The sequence below is a fragment of the Podarcis gaigeae genome, assembly GCF_964106915.1.
Source record: "Podarcis gaigeae genome assembly, chromosome: 4".
In the NCBI taxonomy this organism is placed as follows: Eukaryota; Metazoa; Chordata; class Lepidosauria; order Squamata; family Lacertidae; genus Podarcis; species Podarcis gaigeae.
In genome coordinates this window covers 34,877,251-34,901,980 of record NC_139677.1, presented here as the reverse complement: position 1 = coordinate 34,901,980, position 24,730 = coordinate 34,877,251, and the positions used below count along the sequence as shown (strand labels likewise).

The following is a 24,730-nucleotide window of genomic DNA, read 5'->3' as shown; positions in this document are numbered from 1 at the left end:
AATAGTACCTCAGGTTAAGAACTTTGCTTCAAGATGAGAACAGAAATCACGTGGCGGTGGTGCAGCGGCAGTGGGAAGCCCCATTAGCTAAAGTGGTACCTCAGGTTAAAAACAGTTTCAGGTTAAGAACGGACCTCCAGAGTTCTGTAGTCTGACTACATATAACACAACATCTTGTGTTCTTTGCTAAAAGCATGGTGAATCTTGTTTCCATTTGAGGTATATTAAAAGTATACATTTCAAAGTAGAAATAGATGAACATATTCCCAGGGACCAACTTAAATGTATAGTGTATACCCCTCACAATAGTAGTACTAGTAAAGGTAAAGGTAAAGGTACCCCTGCCCGAACGGGCCAGTCTTGACAGACTCTGGGGTTGTGCGCCCATCTCACTCAAGAGGCCAGGGGCCAGCGCTGTCCGGAGACACTTCCGGGTCACGTGGCCAGCGTGACATCGCTGCTCTGGCGAGCCAGAGCCGCACACGGAAACACCGTTTACCTTCCTGCTAGTAAGCGGTCCCTATTTATCTACTTGCACCCGAGGGTGCTTTCGAACTGCTAGGTTGGCAGGCGCTGGGACCGAGCAGCGGGAGTGCACCCCGCCACGGGGATTCAAACCGCCGACCTTTCGATTGGCAAGCCCTAGGCGCTAAGGCTTTTACCCACAGCGCCACCCGCGTCCCGTAGTACTAGTAATAATAATAATGATGATGATGATGATGATGATGATAATAATAATAATAATAATAATAATAATAATAATAATAATAATAATTGTACCCCACCCATCTGACTGGGTTCCCCCAGCCACTCTTGACGGCTTCAAGAATATACAGAAGCATCATTAAACATTAAAAACTTCCCTATACGGGGTTGCCTTTAGATGTCTTCTAAAGGTTGTATTGTTACTTATCTCATTGCCATCTGATGGGAGGGCCATTCCACAGGGTGGGTGCCACCACTGAGAAGGCCCTCTGCCTGGTTCCCTGTAACCTCACAGTGAGGGGATGGAAAGCCATGCTTTGTGTGTGTGGTTTCTCTCCTCTGTGTTCCATGTCACTTTGCATGATAGGGCAGCCAGTGATGGCTGGTGGCCGTTAGGTCTGGTAGGGTAGAAGATGTGGAGGCCCACAGGAAGCAAAACCAGATCTGGGTGCTAGAAGCTTGCTCTGCTCACAGTGTAAACTGAGATGGATCTTGGTGGATAAACCTGTGGTGGGGCCAGTAAAGTGGATGCCATTTCTGAGTCCCTGTTTAGGTGTTTGCTTGAAAGTCCCAGAACTCCCTCCTGTCTGGGGGCAGGAGGAGTTAAGAGGAGGAGGTTGGTTGCAGCAATTACCAGATAGTTTGGGTTGTGATTGGCCTATTTCTCAAGGCAGTTGTGGGAGAAGCAGGCTTTCCTAGCCCTCCTCTTTCTTTACATGCACAATGTTACAAAATTTTGATCTTGCTCATTTCTTTTCCTTCCAGCTTGTTCACCTCTCCCTCTCTTTGTAACTCTCCTGGGGTGTTGGGTTATGGTAGATTTCCATATTTGTTAACCTGCTCATTATGTCAGGGAGTTTGCTGCAGCATCCTTTCATTTATACGATGCACCAGCAAGCAATTGGACATGAGTACAGCCCAAGTTAAATTACAGTTTAATACGTCTGGGATATATGAACTATTTTTTTATATACAAAAAACCAAAAATGTGGAAGGAAGCTGTGTTTCATTGCTCATGGCACTTATTTCTAAGCCTTATTGTAGTTTCTCCCTCCCTCCCTCCCTCCCTCTCTCTCTCTCCGGTGATGACACTCATGATTTGTCAAGGTACATTAAATGAATTATTTTCTTTTGGAGGTGAGTTATTAAAGGCTACAAGGCAAATTCCATCTGTATTCAGCTGCAGCCAGTGCAACTCCATTGCATGCAGAGTACTTCTGGGTTGAGTTACACCTTGAGTACATATCAACTGCTGGATTCCTGTTTTCTTTTGGACAGGTTTCTCCACAGTGAAATCCCATTCTGCTTCTAGAAGTGGATTTAGGGCAGTGTGACTAGTTCCACCACTCTGGGCGCCAAGCCTAGGGGGTACTGTGGGGTGTCACAGCTATGACATGGCGAATTTAAAGAGCAATGAAAGGGGTTGTTGAAGAGGAATTAACTTGATTTGGAGCAGGAGCTGATGGAAAAAAATAATAGAGGGTAAATGAATGAATGAAGAACTGATCTGGGGTGACTTGTTGTGGGGTGCAAATTAATCAAAGAATTTATTTGCAGTGATTTGGATAAGGAAATGGTTGCCCTGCCTTCTGTGGCATTTAAATTATAAAAATCTGCATCTATACACATACGTCTTCATATGAAAATTGGTTTCTATGGGACCAAGCCTCAAATCTTTTATGTTCCTACTGGTGCCCCTGAGGAACTGATCGCAAAGTAACAATGAATATGTTTGCTGCCAAATAATACATTGAAGGGGGGGGGGAGAAAGTGAAGCTTGGCTATATCTACATTCATGTCAAACATTTCAACTTTTTTAAAATGGCTATGTACAGTAACCAGATTACATGTGGGTGGGTGAGACTAGAATATGAATTAACTCGGCATGCATATATGTTATTGGTGAGAGGGGAGATTTCATTTTGTAACTTTTTTTCCTGTAAAAAGGAGAAGCGTCTGATTGTATTGGCATTATTTTCATAGCAAATTGAATGGCTTGAAAGAAATTGCCCAATGGGAAATGTAAGGACAGGTGTTTGATTTGAAATCTCAAAGCATTTGTTGTGCAGACTGAACGATGGCCCTGTACTGAGAATGGTGTTCCTTCTATAGCTTCCCCAGAGTCCTTATTTCAAGGAACAAAAACCTTGCACAGCTCATCTGATCCCCAGGTCATCTGCCCACATTGCAGACTACAGAGAATGTGGGCCACCCTCAATTTATCTTACTAGCAATATGCTCTTTGTACCAACTAGGGCTGAGCCAAAATGCTGGGTAGGGTGCTATCTTTGTAACTACCCCAACAAAGTTCTTCACCATACATCCTTGAGTAACAGGGTGAGAGAATGGATCATGTTATGGATTGTAAATAGCTAAATAAGGAAGAAGAGGTGAATTGTATGAGTAAATGGATAACTTTGATTGTAAGCAATAGAATCCCCCCCCCCCAATCTGTATGGAGGAGGAGCCAGTTTTGCTTAATGTACAGTGGTACCTCGGTTTACAAACTTAATCCGTTCCGGAAGTCTGTTCTTAAACCAAAACCATTCTTAAACTGAGGTACGCTTTCCCTAATGAGGCCTCCTGCCGCCAGTGCCCTTCCACCATTTGGTTTCCGTTCTTATACTGAGGTACAGTTCGTAAACCGGGACACTACTTCTGGTTTTGCGGAGTTCGTAAACTGAATAGATCGTAAACAGAGCTGTTCTTAAACTGAGGTATCACTGTATTCATAAATGATCTGGAGTCAGATAAAAGCAGTGAGAGGTGACGAATTTGTGGATTATACCAAATTACTCAATATATTGAACCCCCAGGCAGACTGGGAATAACTCTAAAATACCACCCCAGGCTGGGTGAGTGAAAAACAAAATGGCAAATGAGATTCAATGTGTGGTATGCAACTAAATTTCACTCAGAGTATATCCACTAAAATGAATGAACATGACTAAGCTAAGTCTATTCATTTCAATGGGTCTTGTCTGGGTAAAACTTTCCAATGTTAAGTGGGAAGTGAGCCATGTTTAGGCAAGAAAATCGGTCATGACTATACATTAAAATGGCAGCAAAAAAATAAAAATCCAATTAAGAGATATCAGGAATGTGATGAGTACTGAGTTAAATGAAATCATTGACTCAGTATGCCACAGTGGTGAAAAGGCAATTATTGAGAAAGGAGTATAAAAGAAACAGGCTGGTACCATAGTGTCTTGGTATACATGAATGGCATGGTCAGGCTTGGAATATTGTGTACAGTTCTGGCCATCCCATCCCACAAAGAGTATCACAACTAGAAATGGACAGACAAAATGGGATCAAGGAGATGGAGTGTCACCAGGATCCCATGAGCTTCATTCAGGTGCCTATGGATTTGCCGTTGAAGACAGAAGACGGCACATTGCATACTTTTTTGTTGCTTCTTTTATTTCTTGTATGTCTATAGCACTCAAACAGAAATACAGTGGAATTCTAAGGAATAAAAGAAGCAAAAAACTGCAATTATAATTATTCTGATATCTAGTACAAGAAAAATCCACCGAGTCCCTCAGCAAGTGGTCTATGGGAGAAAAAGTTTAAGAACCACTGACCTATACCTTTGACTGGCCAAAGTCACTGTTGAGAACAGACCAAAGAGAGTCTTTTCCACACAATGAATTTGTAGAATTCACTTGTAAAAAAATAAATAAATGATGATGTCTGCTGACTTAGGAGGTAGACAAATTCATGAGGATGTCAAATTAGCAATGGAACCTCTGTGTTCAAAGGCAATACAGTGGTACCTCAGGTTAAATACTTAATTCGTTCCGGAGGTCCGTTCTTAACCTGAAACTGTTCTTAACCTGAAGCACCACTTTAGCTAATGGGGCCTCCTGCTGCTGCTGCGCCGCCGGAGCATGATTTCTGTTCTCATCCTGAAGCAAAGTTCTTAACCCGAGGTATTATTTCTGGGTTAGCGGAGTTTGTAACCTGAAGCGTATGTAACCCGAGGTACCACTGTAGATCTCTGCATTTTAGTTGCTGAGGAGAGTTGTCTTCATATGGGCTTCCAGGAAGCAGGATGTTTGACTGGACTCAGCAGGGCACTTAGGTTATGAATGAGTTGGGGCCTGGGGTTTTTATTTATTTTTAAAAATCCAAGCTGACATCAGTTGTGCAGGGTGTGTGATCTGATAGAATTTAGACCCAGAGAGATTTTGCAGGATCCAATTAAGGGTGGAGTGAGGAGATGGAAAAGAGACTGGAGGGGAAGAATCCTGAATTGTTTGTGTGCTTCCACTTCTGAGCTAGAGTACCAAATCAAGTGGGGTGGGGTGTGTTATAGATCTCTATCCTTATTCTTAGCAACAGTCTCAGCCTCTTGTTTACAAAGTAGCAGAAGTTAAGTGCTATACCACAGCTGACTTGGGATATCCTTAATCAGAATTTTATGTGTGTGTTTTCTTTAATTAAACCAGTTGCACGGGGTTTCCAATCTGATTAAGAAAGTGGTGCTGTGAGGTGGGGTGTTTAACCCTTTCCCACCTGCTGATCTGAATCACCCTTCTGAAGCTGCTATTTGCCCAGTCCAGTCAAATATAGCAATATGGTGTCTGTATGATTTCCTCTTGATGGGCAAATGGGATGGGAGTATGACTGAACACCTCTTCCCTCAGGACGAATTTCCCCAGTCACAGTCCCACATGACTGCTGCTTTGAAGGAAAATAAAAGAAAAACAAAAAGCATGTGTCTAATTTAGTTGAGCCTGAAGCAATACACAACTATGATCAAGATAATTTAGGTGGCAAGTTCCTTATGTCAGGGAGTTTATTGCTTAAAAAAAAGAATACAGAATGGCAGAGAAGACACACTTTGCATGCAAATGGTTCAATCCCTGGGAGCTTCAGTTTAGTAGGGATGGGGGACCCTGTAGCCCTTCAGAGGCTGCTGGACTTCAAGTCCCATTAGCTGCAGCCAGCATGGCCAAAGGTCAGGGGTGATGGAAATTGGAGTCTAGCAACATATGAAGGTCATGGGTTCCCCGTCCCCAAATTAAACGGATGAGTGAAATGCCCATCTCTGCCCAAAGCTCTAGAAGACCTGCAACCAGTTGAAATAGATAGTCCTGTGATAAGATGGACCAACAGTCTGTATCAAGAGAGCTTCATGTGTTCCTTGAGGATGATATATAAAAGCATTTCCTTTTGGCAACTGTATGGAATGCACAGAACCATTTGTACAGGGCTGATCAGGCAACATCCACCATGCCACCATGGTCACTTGAATGGTACGACCATTGCAGATGGGTTGTTTCCTTTCCGTGCAATAATATTGAATTAAAGTGGAGCAATATTCACTCATCGAACTAGCACATCTGCTGCAGGACACAATAGGGTTTCCATCTCACCAGTGGCTCTTGGGTCTTGCTAAGAAGGGGAGAGCTCTAACTCAGTAGGCAATGGTGCATGTAGAAGGTCCTATTGTCAAGTAGGATAGGGAAAGTCCCTACCTGAAACCCCCCAGAGTCACTGCCTATCAGTGAGGGCAATAGTGAGTCAAGATGGGGCCAATGATTTTCAGAGCTTCGGAGGTTCCTAAATCAAAGCTAGGAAGCTCTGAGAGCCAGTCAACATTGTAAACATCCCAGGAGACATTGTACACTGTGGAAGGATCTGGGACTAAGTAACTGCTCCAGACACTGATCTTTGGCTGAAGCTTTTTCAGATGCACCACCCTCTAATTTCTCCCCTAAAAGGGAACATCATCAGCATTTCCCCCAACCCCAAAGCAATTCAATAAAGCCAGGGTGATTTTATCACTGCATATTAGAGGATGGGAAGGGTTAGAAAGGGCAAAATGACAGAATAAAATGTGTACAGTTGTCACCTGATTAAAGCAACTTTAGTCAACGATGTGAAATAAATAAATCTGCATTGTGTGTGTGTGTGTGTGTGTGAGAGAGAGAGAGAGAGAGAGAGAGAGAGAGAGAGAGAGAGACTGGATGAGCAACTGGGTCTTGTGGAACCTTCAATACAACAAATTGCACCATAACCTTTCCTTGACTAGAGCCAAGCATAATCACTTCCTCATTAGTCTTCGAGTGGGTAGGGACTCTCTGGCCCCCCAATATCTTTTGGGACTCTTAAGTTTCCTCTGCCCCAGGCACAATGGCCAATGGTCAGGGATGGTGGGAACTGCAATGCAATGCCAGCTGAAGGTCCTCAGATCCCCCCTCCCCTTTAAGGTGCCTCAAGAGACTTGGTCCTTCTTCCTGTAATGGATCAAGAGGCCTCCATCTTTGGACATTTCTCTCTTGGAGAAGGCATCCCCTCCTGGATGGTGTGAAAGGGGAAGCTGGAGCTTGCCATTTGCAGTATCTGTAAACACTAGATTAAACTTTTTAAAAAAGTGTTGTCCAGTTATTCTGGGATGCCTTTCTAGATGAATGAAAAGGCTTTCCGCCTCATTTTGTATTGAGAGGTTGCAGGCATCCCTGGGGTGTCTTATTTGGGGACAGTTTAGAGGGGGAACAGAACTTCTCCACCATGATAGGTGTGTGGATACCACAGGAATGATGAAACCATAGATTCATGCTGTAAAGTTACTGGTAAGGGAAAGCAGAAGGTGTATGGTGGGTTTCCCCAATAACGTGGTGCAACTGCAAAGGAGTTAACTTTGATTGACATCCCGCCCGTTAGCTGAAGTTTAGCAGAATTATTTCTGCGAGGAGAGAGATGGCAAAGAAGCGGCAGAAGGGATCCCAATAAAACCACCCCGAACAGGGCGAGCAGATCGCTCTCGGAATGACCGTGCCGGCATTTTCCAGAACGGATTGTGACACGATTATTACCGAGGCATTATCGTAACCCGGTATAATATGATTATCAAAGGAAACCATCTCTCTGGATAATCCCGGACAAGATATTTAGGCAATCGCTTTGATCCGTCTAACGAAATGAGCCTCGCAAGACATTCCCCAGATCAGCTGCGGAGAAACAAAAGCGAGCTAATCAGGCTAATTGCCTTGATCAATTTCCTCCTGCCTTGGTCCTCGACTCGCATGTTTAAAGATCAGCCGTCGTTCGCCCCCAAATCTTGACCCGGGTGAGTGAACGTCAAACCTTGGATCTCACCGCGGCGCCACCCAAATCGCTCGCAAGTGAATCCTCTTTTAAAATAAGAGGGTGACACATAAGACAAAAACCACTTGGGGAATCTCGTCCCCTGCAGACAGAGCCTTCTTTGGGCTGGCTTTGTGATGAAGGCTCGCTTTAGATTCCCCTACAAAGTGCAGAGGAAACTTCTACCTTTTTTTTTTGCAATGGGTGGGGGCGAACGAAGGGTCTTGGGACTGAGAGAGACTCCAGAGGACGACCACCAGCGATTTCTGGAGCCTTGGAAAGGGGGAAGAGGATGCGTGGATGGAAGGAGCAGCATCTGAGCTTACAAAGTGACAGTGTGTGTGTCTATGAGTTGCTCGCAGCTGGTCCATTTCACGGCGCCTCTTCCCAGCTGGGGAGAAAATCACGGCTGTGGAGGAGAGCGACCCACCCCCACCCCCCAAAATTGTTGTGATCATAACGTTATTTTGGGCAGCTGGAGATGGTGGTTTTTTCGGACACGGACATTCCAAGAAAGAGGGAGGGGGAGAGACAGAGAGAGAGAGAGAGAAGCAGGCTAGGAGAAGCGCGCCAGATGAAACTTACCAGGCTTGGAAAACGGACAGGAGGAAGAAGCCCACCAGAAGCTTAGCGGACATGATCCGAGCAGCGCAGCCAAGCGAGGGGAGAAAGTGCAGCAGACCCAGAGGAGGAGGAGGAGGAGGAAGAAGAGGTTGCAGGAGATGTTCAGGCAAAGGGGAGGAGGAGGTGGTATCTGAGGTGAGGGAGAGCAAACCACGGATATTATCTTCTTTTCCCCGCTGTTGGCTGTTCCTTATTCCCAGTTCCGCGCGCTGCAAGGCATATTCTGCTTTTCCTCCACGTCTCCCATAAGGCAACCCCCACGACCCCCCAAGTGCAAAGCGAGCTTTCCCTCGATCCCAGAGGGACTCCGGATCCGAGGAGGGTCTGACAGGTGGTCCGAGGTGCTCCACAGCCCTTCTCCTTACCCCCTTCCCCTCCCCCACTTCCCCCCCAGTTGTCTAAGCTGGTCAAGCAAGCTGCTGGTCCACGGGAGGGTCGCGTCAGCCAGCCATGCCCCTCGGCTGGTGGAGACACGTCCGAGAAGGAGGAGAAGAAGCGCCTGCAGAAAGCACATCAGGCGTTGGACAGGAGGGAAGCTCCGATCCCAGACGTGGGACGCTTCCTCCGACCTGGATCACCGAGGCTGCGTGGGGTCCCTCACCATCTGAGAAGCGCCCGGTGGGTCTCCCCACTCCCTCCCTCCCCGGACGGCCAAGAGGTCCCTGGCTTGTTCCCGGGCAGCTGGAGCCACTAGGAGCTTAGACGGTGCCTCTCCATCCTTGAGGGTCAAGGTGCTCCAGAAGAAATGGAAAGGGGGCAGTTGGAGGAGCGGGATGGGGGGTCTAGTTTCTCCCCAGCTTGACTGGGCGACGGCAACAGCAGCGGCAGCAACAGCAGCACCTCCCGGTGCCGCCCGCGCCTCGCGAGGAGGCTGCTGTGTTTGGCTGACTCTTCGCCAGGCGACCCACGCTGACAGTTATTGAGGAGCGAGCCGAGCTGAGCCTCGTCAACATTGCCTCGGATGTCCTTGCGAGAGCGGGGAGGTCCCTGCCAGCTGCAGGGATGGCCAGGCGAGCGCGAAAGAGGGCGGTCACATCCCCACCACCCCCAACCCACCGCAGCTTTTGGCAAGACTTGGCAGCCAGGGATGGGCGACGAGGAGGAGGAGGCTGAGGAGGCGGACCCTGAATCAGAATCTGGTGGGCCAAGCAGGATCCTCTCTGGGTCTGGAGACGAGTAAACACGAGCGCCGCTGCTGCCATCCGCCCACTGCTTGATCCGAAATAGAACTCGCGAGCGCAGGAATATCCAGGCAGGGAATGAGGTGGGCTAGTAGCTCGCGCACAGGAAGGTTTGCGCAGGTTTCTAGTCCGCATGAAAACAGGTATTTCGAAAGGGAACGGGAATTCCCCTCTCCCACGCCCATTTAAAAAACAACAAACCCGCAGCAATAACGATTCTTTGCACCCCGAGGAAGGGAAGAGGAAAAGTTGATCCAGTTCCCCTTGGCTACAAACAATGGCACCGCGCCCCCAAGTCACAATACGAAGAGAATGCCAATAGCTGAAACGATTCTCTGGAGCAACTGTGCTGAGCTTGCTGTTGCGGTGGACTTTGAGAGGACTAACCCCGTCCTTGACAGCCTTGGAGAAATCATTTAGGTTCCTTTGGCTAAAAGAGATTGGTAGCCACAGACTCCAAAGAGATTCTAAAAGCACCACCAACCTGTTCACCTGTGTTGCTCTTGTAACGTCTGAACCCTGCTAACAGGGTGAGTAAGAAAAGGACCCTGATCTCCTTAAAGCTATTCAGCTATATTATAAGGACTGTTCATCAACGGAACCTACAGTTAACTCACATGGAAATCAACGTATATTCCTACCTTTTTATTGCATCCATATCCCATCCTTTTCTCCAAGAAGTTCGAGGCTGCATACATGGCTTTCTCCCTTCTCATATCATCCCCACCACAACCCTGTGAGGAATGTTAGGCTGAGAGGTAGTGACAGGCCCAAGGTCACCCAGTGAGCTTCTTGGCCAAGTGGGGATCTGAACCTTGGTCTGACACTCAAAACAACTAGGTCACAATGGCTTTAATTATTTGTCGATAACTTGTCTCAGTGAATTCCATGGGATTTAACCCAGACTTTCAAGGCCTAGTGACCATACAGGGTAATGAGGTTCTACCATGCGGAAGTGGTAGAGCAAACAATGTCACTTCAGAGTCTGCAGACTGAATATTGTTTGGGACACTCACTTGTGTTGTAATCCCATGCAAATAGAAAACTACCACACTAGAGACAAAGATTCAGTTCTTTGCCTACTGTGCTGGGTTTCTATTTGCAAGGAGGTGTTTTTTTATGTAGGGAAAGCTTTCCAAAATATGAGGACATTTTCAGAGGCTCAGCCTTCCACCACTTCCTGATTCACTTGTAGATCTTCATAGCTTTGGTTGAGTCAGGACAATCTAAGCACTTTAAAGGTTCACGTCACTGAGACGTACTCTGCATCCTCATTTTAAAATGGTTTTGTCTGCTGTTGTCATAAACCATCACAAATATATGAAAAGGGTGGAAATGCTATTTTTATAAAAGGGTATTTGCCGCCCCCCCCAAAAAATGGTTGGATTCCTGGGGAAAATAAGGTGTTTATCATTCTATTTCATTCATATTGCAGTTACTAGATCAGAGAGAAATGTGAGTTGCAAGGGGGGAAAGTACAGCACAGTGTTAAAACTAAGGAGATAAAAAGCCCTATCATTTAAATACTAACAAACAGATAAAAAGTTATGTGCACATGTAAACTTAAATGAGATATAATGGAATAAAAACACAACACACCATAAGTTTATTAGAAGCAACTCACAATCGTAAATCAGAGTTTTAGAGTTCTGCAAAACACTTCACTAGGCTCCATTTTTAAAAAGAAAACAATTTCCCCCAAAAGGAATATGTCATGTCAGAGCACTGGGAGTGGAATGTTCAGGATGCTCATAAGATCACAGATTTCTCCAGGCTGTACAGAGACCAATAAAGCCACACATGCACACCCCCCTCTCTTAGGGGATATAAAAGCTTTCTCAAAGATACAGTCTTTGCTTCTTTGTTCCATTCTGCTTTTGGTGCCATCTTTTTCACTGGCTATAAAACCAGGCTCATTATTCTGTAATAATGAAGGTATTCTTCCATGCCCTCTAACAGCATCTTTTCAGGTGTGGAACATCACGCACTCACACACACACACACACACACACACACACACACCGGGTAGGGTAGGGGCAAATTATAGACCTCTAGGCCTCTCTATCTGACCTGCTGAACTCTCTTCTGGGCCACACCCCTCTGACGTTTCTTCATCCCCTCCCCCACATTTTTTATTGCTGTTGTTATTTTGGCCTGGCTGAAATGTGTACTTGAACTCTACATCTTGCTTGTCTGGTTGGAAGGATGTGTGCACAAACCAGCCTACTGAACAAATGTAAAATTTACCTTAGTTGCTCCAACTACACACACCGCTTGCACTGTATGTTGGAAATATTTCCCCATCCCTATAATGTGTGGGATATGATCCATGAGAGGCAGTCAAGAACGACATTCCTTGCAATGCTAGAGCAGACATGCGAGGGAATGTTTAGTTCAGCCAGTGGAAACTTCCTGTTCCTCCTGGCTGGAGCATCCTTCCTTTTGCATGTGATAGAAGGCGGGTGTGGCCTAACCTGTCCAGGTAACAAAAGGACAAGTCACACAGCACACTCCCCTCCTTTTTGATTTCCTTCTTCGTTTGACCAGCTTTTAGCTAGGACTGTTCTGCTAGCTCTCAGCTAGCAGAAGCACTGGGATTATCACCCCATATGGGGTAGATCCACATGCATATATTTGTAACTAAGTCTGCCTTCAGGAATCCAACTGTGAACTGATGTGAGTAAACTTCTTTTATTGTCTTTGAATAAGATTGTGGCGTCTTTATTCTTTTAAGAGGGATTCAAGGGAACTTTCCAGGAACGTACAATTCAATCTGAGACAGACTGAATTGTATAATAGTGAGAGGCTCACACGAGCCTGCAACCAGCTATCTGTTGTGCATGTAAAAAGGGGAATGGAACTCTGCTAAGTAAAGGAACTTGCTAGCACAAGTTAGGAAGGATATTAATAAACAATATATCCCCTCCTGCCACCCTGAACATTCCGACAAAATAAAGATACAATAAAGATCCCTGGTTTCCCGCCGCCCTCTCATGTAACAACACAGCTACCTGATTATAACTATTATTTGCACCAGAAATTATTAACTGGGGAAACCCCCATACTACTGAATGGGAGATCTGTCATTGTCATGTCCACAGATCAAACTTTTGTTGCTGTTGTTAATTAATCTCTACTTATTTCCCTTGGAGAAACCCACTCTTTCCCACTGAACAGATTGATGCTTGCTCCGATTCAGTGGTAAAGAGTGTGTTTTCCAGGAGAAAGCAATGGAGCAAACAGAAAACCACTCTGACTCATGCCTAGAAAGTATGGGACCAGTGGATAACCACTCAGACATGTGCCTTCCAGGCACAGGAGAAGCAGAAATGTGGGTGAGCTCTAAGTCCCATGGAGATCAATGGGATTGCACCCTAAACTCTGTTGGTTTTAATAGGGGAAAATTAAGTAGTAATATATGAGCTCAAATTTGAAGGCTCATGCCTTCCTCCCTTTTAACCGGATGCCAGTAGGTTGTTCTCCCATACAGAACCACAGAATTAGCCCCAGATCAGTCGAGAAGTGAAAGGTAAGGGAACTCAAATGCATGTCTTTGAAAATGAGTTGCTTTTTTAACAACAGCTTTTCTTAATTAAAGTTGTCTGTTTTTATATTGATTGATTTCATTTGTTGCACGGCTCTTCATAAGAATCCTGGAGCAGTTTATATAATAAAACCACAAGCAAGCAAGCAAGCAAGTTCACAAATACAGTTAAGCCACACGTGTGTTCAGCCTTCAAAATACACCAGTGCATCAAAGTACTACCATATAGCAACAGAAGCAGCTCTGCTTGGTCTAGACTGCCATAGAGTTCACAGGAAGCAGCCACTAAGATGTGCTTCACTTGAGTTCCCACCAACTGTGCTGCAGATATTGGTAGGACAGAGAGAAAAGGCCTCATTCAGTAAGCACAACCTGCATTTTTTTAATCATCAGAAGTAGACAGTCATTTTAAAAGTAGCATGAAATGCAAAATAATTTCTGCTTATTCATTTATCTTAGGCTGCAATCCTGCAGTTGGTGGGAGGGCTTCTGGGTTTGGGCGGGTTCATAGGATGTTTTGGATCTCACTTTCTGGGAGAGAGAGGGAGAGGGAGAGGGAGAGGGAGAGGGAGAGGGAGAGGGAGGGAGGGAGGGAGGGAGGGAGGGAGAGAGAGAGAGAGAGAGAGAGAGAGAGAGAGAGAGAGAGTCTAGCGTAAAGGTAAAGGACCCCTGACGGTTAAGTCCAGTCGCAGACAACTCTGGGGTTGTGGTGCTCATCTCACTTTACAGGCCGAGGGAGCCGTCGTTTGTCCGCTCCACAGACAGTTTTTCCAGATCATGTGGCCAGCATGACTAAGCTGCTTCTGGCACAATGGAACACTGAAACCAGAGTAGCACACGGAAATGCCGTTTACCTTCCCGCTGGAGCAGTACCTATTAATCTACTTGCACTTTTTGACGTGCTTTTGAACTGCTAGGTTGGCAGGAACTTGGACCAAGCAACAGGAGCTCACCCCATCGTGGGGATTCAAACCACTGACCTTCTGATCAGCAAGCCCAAGAGGCTCAGTGGTTTAGACCACAGAGCCACCCGCATCCCTGCAGTCTAGCCTACTGCAGCAGAAATCTGAGTAGCCCATGCCAACTTCAGTAAAGGGAAAATCTATGCCATAGGTAAAGACAAAAAAAGGGAGGGTTTTCTGGGGTTGACTGGGGCATTGGAAGAAAACGTGGCTCTGTAGCCTGCCCTCCAATGACATGTCCCCAAAATAGGGGAAGACATATTACTGGAAGGAGCTGGCAGATCTATTTTCACTGCCTCTAGAAATTAAAAAGCATGGAACAAATGCAAACCCCACCACATTCACCTTTCCCAGCTGCTGTCCTGCATTGAGCCTTGGACAATTCAGATTGTCTGATGTCATCATTGATCCCAACGCATTGGCAGTATCTTTCTGTCTGCCCATGAACTGTTCTCCTGGGTGGCATGGATTTTCTAAAGCTTGCTGCCTCTTTGGAAATGGAGTCTTTAAACCTCTACTTCCACGTAGGAGGCTATTCCCATGGTTACATTACCTCATTACAGTTCATGCAAATTAATAATTACCTGCTGTAAAAGCTACATTTGACGGTTGCCAGAAGGGCAAATCTAGTTCAAACACAGAAGTTCCTACAATTGGAGGGTTCTTATTCCTGCTTGTTTTCAGTGCTGCAACCAATATGCTTCATGCTAATTTGCTACTTGGAATGTTTGTTTAAATGCAGCATGGGCTTCTGCATTGGCTAGATAAGCTGCCTGGACAGTAAGTGCCTTGTTCTGTATCAATAACTATTTGTGAGGTGCAGGACTGAGGTAGCAGAGGAGATGGCGTGATTCACAGATCTGTTGCAGAAGGAAGGCATTCTGTTGCTTTGTATGATGTGTTGCTTCTCAGGAGGATGTGTTCAAAGGGGAGCTTCCTCTGTGGTGGGTGATGGGCTGCTAAATCAGGTGGGAAGCATAAGGAAGAGGAACTGGCTAGATAAGGGGTAGGGGACAAAGGGCTTTCTTCCCTTACATAACCAGTAACCATCCTCTTTCAGCACTTGAACTCCGGACAGCTCCAAAGAGCCAAGAACAGTATAGCAGTACAGTACAGTACAGTATAAAATAGGGGCGCGGGTGGCATTGTGGGTTAAACCACAGAGCCTAAGACTTGCTGATCAGAAGGTTGGTGGTTCGAATCCTCGCAACGGGGTGAGCTCCCATTGCCAACCTAGCAGTTTGATAGCACATCAAAGTGCAAGTAGATAAATAGGTACTGCTCCGGCGGGAAGGTAAATGGTGTTTCTGTGTGCTGCTCTGGTTCGCCAGAAGCGGCTTAGTCATGCTGGCCGCATGACCCAGAAGCTGTACACCGGCTCCCTCAGCCAATAAAGTGAGATGAGCGCTGCAACCCCAGAGTCGGCCACGACTGGACCTAATGGTCAGGGGTCCCTTTACCTTTACTTTTCAGTATAAAATTGTCCCATTTTTTAATTAGTTAGAGCTTGCCCACAACCAGCACAGAATGAACAGCCAGGGAAACTTTCTAGCTGAGGCACTTCTCCCCTTCCTCTATAGACTACCCTGTGAGGCGGGGAAGCTGTCCTCCCTTCAATTGCCAACTATGCCACAAGTTACTGTGTTCCAGCCCAATGACAACAGGGAGCTGCTGCCTTAACAGTCCTTTTTTTTTGGCTGCAGGATCTTCTTGCAGCTGATCCAAGAAATGCTGCTCAGAAAGCCTTTTGTTGCTGCTGTGCTGTTTCCAGCTGAGCCCATTCCTCCCCACCCATAGATTAAGCTAGGAGCAAGCCACAGGAAGTTCTATTTATGGGAGAATTGCCATCGATCTTAAGACAGCAGCTATTGCTTTGGGCTGCTGTTTGGACCATTGTGCTTTAATAGAAATTCCGAAATGCCTGTCAGGTAGGTTTAGAAATGATCGGCTTCTTTTAAATATGTTGTTGCAGAGAGAAGTTTGTAACCTATCCCATTAAGTGAGGCAGTCAGAGTACTGCTATCTGCAAGCAGGCACACCACTCACTGCTCCCGCCCAAAAACCCCACTGTGTAAGGACGTGTGGATCCAGAATTGGCCTCCATAGTCACTTGCAGACACACCATTAAGACTGTGTTCATGGAAGACAATCTTACTCAGCCACAAGTGATGACCAAAGAAGAAGACCACTCACTACTTGATTGTTCAGTGTTCCATCACTGTGGCTGAGCATGCAACTTCCTTCACTGGAGTATTAAATTATTATGATGATGATGACTCTAATTATTATCGAATTGCCTTTTACATGTGTCTGAAAGGGATTAACAAACATACCGTGAAAAGTGTTTTAAACAGCTTTTTAAAAATAGAACAAAAAAGATAGGTTTAAAGACAATGAACACCCAAGGCAGAGACCTTTTCAGCCATCTGGAAAAGGTTGTCAAAACAAAAATGTCTTCAGTTGTTTATGAAAGGAAAAGATAGTGAGTGCCTGATGTATCTCAGAAGAAAGGCTGTTCCACAGAACAGGGGCAGCCCCACTGAAAGCCCTGCTTTGAGTTACTGTGGACTTCTGAAGTCTGGAGAGGTCACTTCCTGGTTTGCATGGGGAAGCCATTTTCAATGGAGCCTAGCAACAGAAGCACACAACTGTCTTGAGGCAGCACAAGGTGTTGAAATTTTGCACCCCTAACAATTTTGTGCCTGTGGCAACTGCCCCTATGCCCCCCCCAACGCACTGCCAGGGAGTAAAACATAACCAAAGATAAGGGCCACAGACTCCAGATTGTTACTGAAACAAATTGAAACACAATTTAGTAATTCAATTTTCATATAGAAAATAACATTGGATTTCTCAACAGAACTTCCCCTTCCTCTCCTCTTCTCAAATGCTCCCATGTCCTCTCCAATCTACTTAGCAGGACTGAGGCAACCCAAAAACAGATCTGGAGGAGGGGACATAAAGGGAGGAGAGGGAAGGGAAATTCCACCCCTTGAGTGCAAATGGAAGTACTTTGTTGGATTCAGCCCATTATTTCATTTGAAGAAAGACGTAGGAACGTCAAGGAAAATCAGCAGTATAATAGAAAATAATGTGGATTAAGAATGGCATGAGAATATCGTTATAGCTGCCTTGATAAAGTGATCAGAGTAATTTGAATAACAATCTTAGGCTTACTTTCTTCTAGCCTTACTGAAGGTTTGGCCTCCTTGCAGCTTCCTCAGTTCCCTCGTTCTGTCCCCCTAGTTTTCAAAAAGAATATCTGAGTTTCCAAGCATGACCTTTCATCTACCTTTCCTGACATTTTGGAATAAAGTTCGTAGTTACCCAGCCAGTGCCGTAGGTTAAGATTGTGTTCTTTTCAGATAGGTGAGAGCATGTGAAAGAGAGTTGCATAGGAAGAATCGGGGAGGGAGGTTAAAGAGAGAGTGTCTGAGCATCTTTTATATTGATCAGCAACTTGGTGGTACCACAGCCATCAGTTTTCCATCTTGCACCTACCTGGAAGAGGTCATAGGAAAAAGAGAGAGAGATGTCTTTATGTCAGTATGCACAACAAACCAAAAGAATACTTACTGAAGGAAGCAGCAGTAATTTATAGTTTACCTCAGAAAGCAATTGAGCTAGTACAGTGGTACCTCAGGTTAAGTACTTCATTCGTTCCGGAGGTCCGTTCTTAACCTGAAACTGTTCTTAACCTGAAGCACCACTTTAGCTATCGGGGCCTCCTGCTGCCACCGCACCACCGGAGCCCGATTTCTGTTCTTATCCTGAAGCAAAGTTCTTAACCTGAAGGACTATTTCTGGGTTAGCGGAGTGGGTAACCTGAAACGTATGTAACCTGAAGCGTATGTAACCCGTGATACCACTGTCTTGTGGCTCCTCTCAAAGAATGCAGATATTTTTTTCCAGCTTGCTCAACAGGGAGTTGTTAAGGGCATTGGAAAGTGAAAGGAGATGTTTGATTTTACTGGATACAACATTTTAACCTCTGTGATGCCAATAGGCACCCCAACCATGTAGGCATACATTGATGGCATAGTGATCCTATGGGAAATTGCAGTCAAATATAACTAGCAAGCTTAAGGCTTGATGGGGTTAAGACCACAGATCTGTATTCCTAGACTCAGCTAGGTCACACTCCTCACCTGGAAGGAGGAAAGTTATGATTCCTCCTTTGTTTGTTCTTCTTTCACCACATGAACTCACTGAGATAGGATGTGCCTGAGCTTGCTTGCTACAAGCTCAGACTGCGTAATTATATTCCCCTATTTTGCTATGTTTTATATCCCAGGAATTCTGCCTGTGTTTACTTGCTGTTGCATGGATAAATGCATGAATCTGACCTTTGGAAGTTTTGTAAGTAAAGCCATTTTAAACTTATAAAACTGTATGGACTTTTCACTGTGAGAGGGGTAGAAACGGGGAAGCTCTGGTAGCAACTAGAATGAGATATTGAAAAAGTCTAACAACCTATTATTCTCTCGCTACACTACTTTTGTGACTTTAAAGCTCTGCAGGGGCTTCTCTGCTACTTAGCCCCTTGTTTGAATGTAGGCCTTCAGCAAATTCTGTTTTTATTTAACCAAATATCGACAGATCCTTGAGTCTCCATTGTGTAGCCCAAGAGGCAGCCGCCCACTCTAGTTAGATACAGATTTGCCAACAAGTACTTTAGAGGATTATCATTTTTTAATCTATTAGAACAAACAACCAAAAAGACTTTATACAAATTACAGTGGTACCTCTAGTTATGAACTTAATTCGTTCTGGAGGTCCGTTCTTAACCTGAAACTGTTCATAACTAGAGGCGTTCCTTCACTAATGGGGCCTCTTGCTGCTGTTGCACCACCGGCACACAATTTCCGTTCTCATCCTGGGGCAAAGTTCTCAACTCGAGGTAACTCTTCCAGGTTAGTGGAGTTTGTAACCTGAAGCGTTTGTAACTGTAATGTCAATTTAGTGGAAAACAAAGTTGCAAAAAAGTGTGATTTGAATAGTTCAAAAAACCTAGGATTTGAAAAATGGTTCACTAGGGCGAACTTCTGAAACCAATTCCTAATTTTAAGAACAACCACAACAGAGAAGATCTTCAGTTCAAGTCACATTTCATTTCAATACCAAAGCTAATTGCAGGTGCGGAAATGAAAAGCCAAAACTTACAGGCCATTGATGTGGAAAGTCACAGAGAACTCATGAGTCCTTTCTTTTCCTGCTTGCTTTGTTGAAGATGGTGACATCAATGATGGTAAAGTGATGTGCTGAGGAACTTTCCCCTTCATCTCTGACCTTTCAATATAACTGGAGTAAGAAGACAGCACTAACTTGAGAGCAGAACACAAGACAACACATAAGTAGCAGTAACAGATGGAGATCCTTATGAGCAAACCTTTGAAAAGAATAATCGTCCTTTGAGCATTTCTGTTTATTCAGTAATCTTCCTTAGGATATGTATGGGAACATATGGATTTTAATTATTTTTGTCAACAGATCACCTGACTCAGTTATCAGATCATTCCTGAGCAGGAACAAGAAAACTCTTTACCCCCCCCCCCAATAGATTTTATTGGAATATAGGAAAAGGTATACAGAAATTATTATAAAATATCTTTTTTGTCAAAGTAAAAAGTTAATCTAGATAAAAGCACAAACCACAACAAAAGCAAAAGAAAGAAAGAACTTCTTGTTCCTCGTCTATCAGCTATTTGTAAATGTTATTCAACTCATCCATTCCAGTATTACACCTAATAAAACCACTTTCTATAAACCAACATTATCTTCAGTCTTCAAACCCAAATGTCATTAGTTCATTTTCTTTTTCACACACAGTCTATAAGAGATTCCCAATCTTTAGTCAATGTTTCCCTGATTAAACATGTAAATTTCACCATCTCAGCTACCCCAATAATTTTAACAACCGTTCTTCCATTGTTGGGTAACATGAGTTTTTGTGTATAAAAGTCTCACCACCAGAATCATGTCTTGGAATAAAGTTCCATAGTCCTTTTTCTAATTGTTTGTCCATAAGTTCCTGCAGGAAGAGTTTTGGTTTCAGTTGGAAGTCAACCTTCAAGATTCTCCGTATCATTGTTTGAATTTGTATCCATTTTTAATAGCTTTTTTACACCCCCCCTCCAAGCATGATAGAATGTCCCTTCATGTTCTTTGAAGGTAAAGGTAAAAGGTAAGGGACCCCTGACAGTTAAGTCCAGTCGCGAATGACTCTGGGGTTGCAGTGCTCATCTCGCTTTCAGGTCGAGGGAGCTGGTGTTTGTCTGCTCTGCAGACAGTTTTTCTGGGTCATGTGGCCAGTATGACTAAGCCGCTTCTGGCACAATGGAACACCAACAACAGAGCAGCACACGGAAACGCCGTTTACCTTCCAGATGGAGCAGTACCTATAAATCTACTTGCACTTTTTGGCATGCTTTCAAACTGCTAGGTTGGCAGGAGCTGGGACCGAGCAACAGGAGCTCACCCCATCATGGGAACTCAAACCACCGACCTTTTAATCTGCAAGCCCAAGGCTCAGTGGTTTAGACCACAGTGCCACCCTTTAAACTTCCATCTTTAAACTTCCAGCAAGTATTTGTAATATTTTTATACATTCTAAATAACATCTGAGGGGTTAAATACCAACAGTACACCATTTTATTAAAAATTTCCTTTCAGTCAATGTGTATTTTAACCCTATAATCCCATATGCTCCCATTGTTCCATCTGTATATTATACCCAAAGTTATTTTGCCAATTTAATTAAACATTATTTAACTTCTTCTTTTTTGTATTTCAAATTTAAAGAGTAATTTGTACATTTTCACAATGACATGTACACAACTATATTTCGAAGTCTTTTTTTGTTTTGTTCTGATACTGAAAGTCTTTTTTATCTAACTTAAATCTCTCTGTAAGCTGTAAATAGCAAAAACTTTGGAGAATGTGACCTTCCCTTGCTAAGTAAGTGCACAAGAAAATTCTTCTGTCAGCAGTCAATAATTAGCTAGAAACTAAGTGGGAATTTTGATTATCTGTATTAAACAACTACCGTAGAGCTATAAAAGGTGGTTGTTAAACCATCTTGCTTTTATGGACTCCTCCTGTGGTATTTCAAGCAAATTACTGCATTTAGCAGTAAAATGACACAAAGTGCTATAAAGTTAACTACAATTTCATCAGATTCTATTATGATTTGCTGATTTAAAAAATAAAAACCAAAATAAAATAAAATAAGGAAGACTTGTAGAAAACGTCACTGAAATTTATGCACATTCTCCCTGTTGCTTTTCATTGATCTTAGATCAAGCCTGCAATACAGACACAGAAAGAACTATGAAAATGCCATTACAAACAAAAGCAAACCATCTAGTGGATGACTGTAGCTAAAGCAGGGATTAGTCAATGCCATGGCAAATGCAAACAGTGCACCTTTCTTGAACAAAGTAAGAAATCTGGCAAAGCAACGTGGAGATCACAGACTGTGCACAATCCATTGATAGAAAACAAGGTCCAGATGACCTGGGAAGGATAACATCCTGCAATATATACTTCACTGGTTTTTATTATTATCATTATTGTGCCAAGAGTAAATCATGAGTCACAATCAAAACAAATGCAAGGTACGTCAGGGTTTGTACCAGTGACTAGGCTTGGCTGAAAGGATAGGACAAGCTATTTGAAATCCAGGTTCCAGTTGACAGACACAGACTAAGGGCAAAGAGTGGACTTAGGCAGAAACATAAGAGGCTGCAGAAAAAGTGTGGGAATCCATGCGGCATGGATGGAGATGGGACTACAAGTGTTGCTCAGCAGGATGTTGGAGAGATCTCAACAGGGAACAGAGAAAAGGCATTTGTTACAACTCAAGGGCCAAACCATTCAACTTGGTTGGACAGGCAGAAAGCCAAAGGTCTTAAAGCAGTCAGTTTTTGGAACATACGCGAAAGGTTGGTTTCTCATGCAATGCATTGGACAGAACTCCAGAAGAGCACATGCTGATACCCCTTGAAAAGCAACAGTCATTACTGCATAGATCAGATACCCATTTCACTTCCCAGGAATATGACTTTCTGAAAGTGCATTTGTTTTATAGATAGTATACAGATCATATCACAGCAGTGGGAAACCACAGATCCATGTACCAAATTCGGACCATCAGGCCTCCCCACGTGAGCCATGAAGTCATTTTGATCAAGCCATGGGAATAGAGGTATTCCGTTAAAGGGATCCATGAGGAGGTGCTTCTGTCTGAATGCCCACGCTAGGTCCATACGACTCCTTGAGATGGCACTCCACTGAGAGGTGGTGCCTATTTGATGTATACCGTAGGTCAACCTACGTAGCATCAAAAGGTCGGTCTTTTATATTCTGCTGCCAACGTTAGTGGGCTTTACTGTTTTGTGCGCTTGTTGGCATCGTAGTTAATGGATAGTTCCCCCCCCCAAAAAAAAGCTCAACAACTTTTGCCTCTCTCCCTTTAAAAAAAAGCTCCTCCCCCCTCCAATGACAATGGGTAGATCACTGCAGTCTTTTGGGAGTTGGATCATCCCACAGTCAGGCTGCTTGATATCTGTTGTAACCCAATGGCTTTGCCAAACAACTTGCATTTGTAATCAATTAAGGTGTGGCCTAATTTGAACCATATCATGTTGTCACATGTGGTCTTTGGTCAGCAGTAGCTCGTGAGGTGGAGAGCAGCATGGCACCTGGACTTGCAAAAGATTGGCCAAGAGCCCAGGGGAAATTAAAGCAGGCTGGAACTCTATACATATGTACTAGGAAGTTCCCTGGAAATGAGCACATATTGGTCTCTTGAGCCAAGCATCACCTACCAGAGCCAGCGTGGTGTAGTGGTTAAGAGCGGTAGACTTGTAATCTGGGGAACCAGGTTCGCGTCTCTGCTCCTCCACATGCAGCTGCTGGGTGACCTTGGGCCAGTCACACTTCTCTGAAGTCTCTCAGCCTCACTCACCTCACAGAGTGTTTGTTGTGGGGGAGGAAGGGAAAGGAGAATGTTAGCCGCTTTGAGACTCCTTAAAGGGAGTGAAAGGCGGGATATCAAATCCAAACTCTTCTACTACAGCAACTCTCCGGCAAGGTATTTGCTAGCCCTGCTTACCTGAGATCTTTGAATCAGGAGATACTGGGAACTGAAAATGGGGCCTCCTGTATCCAAAGCATGTGTACAACTACTAGCTATGTTTCCTCAACACCACCCCAAATTCTGGTGCAGAACCCATGTGTAGCGATGAAAAGAATGCTGTGTTGGGATAAGCTGGAGTGAATAAACTTCTCTCTTAGCTCATGACTATCTACAAAATATTCACAGTGTGTTTAGTCAGGTGTTCAGACCCACTGTGATCATGGAACTGCTTCCTGGTCAGTGTGCATAGGCTCAGTTTACAAACGATTTCTTTAAGGCTCCGGAGACTGCACAAGTGTGCAGAAGTGCAAAGAAATAACAAAGCTTAATTGCAATGGCCTTGATGCTGATTAGCTTTATTCAAATGATGTGCAATGGAAATAAGTGAATGAGATTGAGCCCTGCAGCACATGTTCCGCTGAGCTGAAGAAAGTAAACTTTTTTTTCAAGTTTCAAGCATAGCCCTCCCATTCAGTGCTTTCCACCAGGAGCAGTCCTTGTCTTCTAGCTTCTTTGGGTATGTACCAAGACATTATCACCATCTAATTCCCACAAAAGTTCAGAAGTGAAAGCATTTGCACAGTTCACACACCAGCTTAATCATACAGAAAGGATAGCATTTGCATAGATCATGCTGGTCCAAAGGACCATGTTACTCTAGGTGATGCTCTAAGCCATTTTAACTCACTGTTGTATACTCAGTAAGGTGAATAGTCCTAGGAATAGTGCTACTTGAGTTTGGGCATCCTTTAGAGTGGGGGCAGAAGGAGGATTCTTCAGCCCAAGTGCCACATTCCCTCATCAGCGGTTTTTCCAGGAGATACACATGTCTCCATCAGTAGAGCATGAGACTTTAATCTCAAGATTGTGGGTTTGAGCCCCATGTTGGGCAAAAGATTCCTGCATTGCAGGGGGTTGAACCAGATGGCCCTTGTGGTCTCATCCAGCTCCACAATTTTAAGATTCTACGATTCTAGGGTTAAAAGCAGGTGGTGCCAGGAGCAAAAGTTGACAATGGAACAGATGTGACTCCTATCTCTGTTTAGTAGGTGACATCACAGCCACCTAAAACTATTCCCCAGCACTGTTACATATCTCACCATCCTCCACCCAGGCAAGTGAGAGGCATTATCACTGTTCAAGGATACATTCCATCTGAGCAAATGCACTTGAGGAGACTCCTAGTTCTGATGGCTGACACTCAAGAGAGATCTCTACACAACCCCCAGCCATCAGTCAGTCACTGGGTTATTCAGAAGAGATACACCTACCAAAGGAAGGTTGCCTGACCATCTTAAGATCACTCTTAAGTTTTGAACGGAAGGGCCAAAGCAGAATGAAGCCTACAACTACAGCAGTTCCTTGCAACAGATGCCTTAAAAGATGTTTGAAGGTAAATGATCCTTCTAAGATACAGTTACACTGCAGGAAGCTTAGGGACAATTGTTCTCTTCTTGTGTGAATTAATATGCTCTCA

The 24,730-nt window shown here is 44.4% G+C and overlaps 1 protein-coding gene across 1 annotated transcript in view; it reads right to left on the bottom strand.

Moving 5' to 3' along the window:
- Positions 1-10,166, bottom strand: part of GABRG3 (gamma-aminobutyric acid type A receptor subunit gamma3) — a 302,573-nt gene extending 292,407 nt beyond the window's left edge. Inside the window, exon 1 of the mRNA XM_083734488.1 lies at positions 8,389-10,166. Coding sequence (XP_083590614.1) covers positions 8,389-8,441 — 53 coding nt within the window. The 5' untranslated portion in view covers positions 8,442-10,166. The remainder of the gene's footprint in view (positions 1-8,388) is intronic.
- Positions 10,167-24,730: the final 14,564 nt, after the last annotated feature.